The 2,620-nt window shown below is 30.4% G+C and overlaps 1 protein-coding gene across 1 annotated transcript; it reads left to right on the top strand.

The window, feature by feature from the left end:
- The first annotated feature begins 361 nt into the window (after positions 1 to 361).
- Positions 362 to 2,084, top strand: LOC127091857 (auxin-induced protein AUX28). Its single transcript, XM_051030572.1, has 5 exons — positions 362 to 757; positions 928 to 1,169; positions 1,325 to 1,463; positions 1,652 to 1,713; positions 1,840 to 2,084. Exons 1-5 carry the CDS (start codon positions 483 to 485, stop codon positions 1,875 to 1,877), a joined length of 756 nt encoding a protein of 251 aa, XP_050886529.1. The 5' UTR covers positions 362 to 482; the 3' UTR covers positions 1,878 to 2,084.
- The last annotated feature ends 536 nt before the right edge of the window (positions 2,085 to 2,620 follow it).

Genomic DNA, 2,620 nt, shown 5'->3' with positions numbered 1-2,620 from the left:
CTATCCCAGCAAGGTTGGAAAAGTCTTGTTCACATATTCCTCCACGTGTCACAGTGTCATTTGATTCTATACCCTTTTCATTTTTTATATTGGATAAATAATCATTTTGTCTCTTAAATATATGATTTCTTGAATGTAATAGCAATTATAAAAGCATGACTTTATGGTAATTATAGAAACATATTTAAATGTATCTTTTTTATAAGTTTTGGCTTTGAAATCTGTTTTTAATTTAATATTCGAATATGTTTTGTTGAAATCAATTTTTTTTATAAAATTAAAATAATATTCACTTTTTCATAATTAGGAGAAGACAAAAATACCCATCGCATCCTTGTATTAAATGGCCACCCCTCTCAAACGCAAAAGACTTCCCCCACTTCAACGTGCTCTTGCCTACTCTATTATTGCCATAAAGCTATCAAATCAGTGAACGCTTAGAGAGAGAAAGAGAGAAAGAGGATTTTAGAGAGACAAAATTCATGGAAGTTGCAGGTCTGAAGAACGAAGAGAAGATGGTGTTTGATGAAACTGAACTGAGGTTGGGATTGCCTGGAAATGGAAGCAAAGTAACAGAAGTTGTAGTAAGAAAGAGAGGTTTCAGTGAAACTGAGAGTGAGAGTGAGAGTGAAAGCGAAATAACCACTGTGGATTTGAAGCTTAATCTCTCTCCCAAAGAAGGTGCAGCAGATCCACAGCTTAAACCTAAGGAGAAGTCTCTTCTAGTTTCTGATTCCGGCACCAAGCCTCCTGCCAAGTAAGTAGTTTACTTCACTAATACTATCTCAGTCTCAAGTTTTTGAACATGCTTTGTGATTATCTGTCTTGCACGTCCTCAAAGACGTAGCCGTCAAAAAAAAGTTATGTTTAAATTTATCAAAGAAATTTGTGAATTTTCTTTGATTGTTAATTTTAATATGTATATAGGGCGCAAGTGGTGGGATGGCCACCGGTGAGGTCGTTTAGGAAGAACATGTTTGCAGGCCAAAAGAGCATAGGGGGATCAGAAGAAACTACGAAGAAAAGCAGTGATGGTTCTAATGCAATAAGCTTTGTGAAAGTTAGCATGGATGGAGCACCTTATCTTCGCAAAATAGACCTAAAAATGTACAAGAGTTACCCAGAGCTTTCTGATGCCTTAGCCAAAATGTTTAACTCCATCACCAATGGTAAATCTTATACTATTATTAGTAATTTACATTCATTTGTTTATTATCTATACACAAATTAATTCGAACTTGTGTATTAGTTCGTGCATGAATGGTCGATATAGTTATTGAGTATTCATGGTGTTTCTTTTTTTGGTTATATATTGAAATTGAAGGAAATTGTGAATCCCAAGGAATTAAGGATTTCATGAAGGAGAGTAACAAGATGATGGATCTATTGAATACCTCTGACTATGTTCCAACTTATGAAGACAAAGATGGTGATTGGATGCTTGTCGGTGATGTACCATGGGAGTAAGTTTTCTCATTCATTTCTTCCATAATTAGTAACCTTAATATTATTTATTTTTCATGCAATAACTTGCTAGATCTCGTTATATAGAAAGAAGAAGAAAATTTTATTTATTTATTTAATTAATTATTTATTTAATTAATTATTTATTTATAATAATGTGTATATTTATTTTGTTTGTGTCTACCAGGATGTTTATGGAATCATGCAAACGTTTACGTATCATGAAAGGAAAGGAAGCTATTGGACTAGGTTAGTATAAACCAAGATAAACTCATTAATATTATGCATGAACACGATATATAATTGTAGATTTTTATTTATTTTCTAAAGTTAGTTAATGATAATTTTTTTGTCATACATATATATATATATCAGCACCAAGAGCCATGGAAAAATGCAAGAACAGAAGCTAGCTAGACTAGTCTTTACAGTCCATAACCTGCTCCATCCTCAGTGCTACTACATGGCCTAAGAAGAAGGTTGTTGAAAATATATAGATAATTTATGCTTGTGTGTGTGTAACATTATGGTTAATTTGTTATATTATGGTACTATTTCAAACAAATTAAGCTTTGAGATGTTTTTTAGTTATGAACAGAAACGATAATCACTTTAAATTATGTGTTTCTCTTGCAAGATTTTTTTTATATTTAATTGTTGTGTGTTTGCAGAATTAATAACAACAATAATAATGCGCTTGAACCTTTTTTTTAATAGTTTTCTTCATTTCAAGTTGTCTTTTATTAATATTTTCTTCGTTATCATGCGATTCATGAATTATTTAGTTTTTCAATTATTTGTATAATAAACAAGAAAAATGTATTTTCATAGAGGTTGGTTTTTCTTTTATTGTTAAGTCATGAAACAAGTAGCAAGTTCCTAAACATGGTGGATTAATTGGGTGGGGGACAAGGCCATGTGCATGTTTCGTATAGCATTTATACATGCCAATGGAATATGTTTCATTTATTATTTTTTTTTTTTTACATATTCAAATTAGTTTGATTTATTATTCTATTTTATGAAATAAATAAATTTTATTTTATTTTATATTTTATTAAATATTAGTATTGGAAAGAACTCCTAACAAATTTATTTTATACTATTTTATGCAAACATTTTTTCTATTGGCTAAAATATTGCACCTTATTGAATT

The sequence above is a fragment of the Lathyrus oleraceus genome, chromosome 6 (assembly GCF_024323335.1).
Source record: "Lathyrus oleraceus cultivar Zhongwan6 chromosome 6, CAAS_Psat_ZW6_1.0, whole genome shotgun sequence".
NCBI lineage: Eukaryota > Viridiplantae > Streptophyta > Magnoliopsida > Fabales > Fabaceae > Lathyrus > Lathyrus oleraceus.
This window is presented reverse-complemented; position numbering and strand designations above follow the sequence as displayed.

Bases quoted from the DNA above. Each gene is read 5' to 3' on its own strand.
- LOC127091857 (XM_051030572.1), top strand. From the start codon at position 483: ATGGAAGTTGCAGGTCTGAAGAACGAAGAGAAGATGGTGTTTGATGAA. The intron at 758-927 runs GTAAGTAGTTTA...ATATGTATATAG, and splicing joins GGCACCAAGCCTCCTGCCAA to GGCGCAAGTGGTGGGATGGC. The intron at 1,714-1,839 runs GTTAGTATAAAC...TATATATATCAG, and splicing joins AAAGGAAGCTATTGGACTAG to CACCAAGAGCCATGGAAAAA.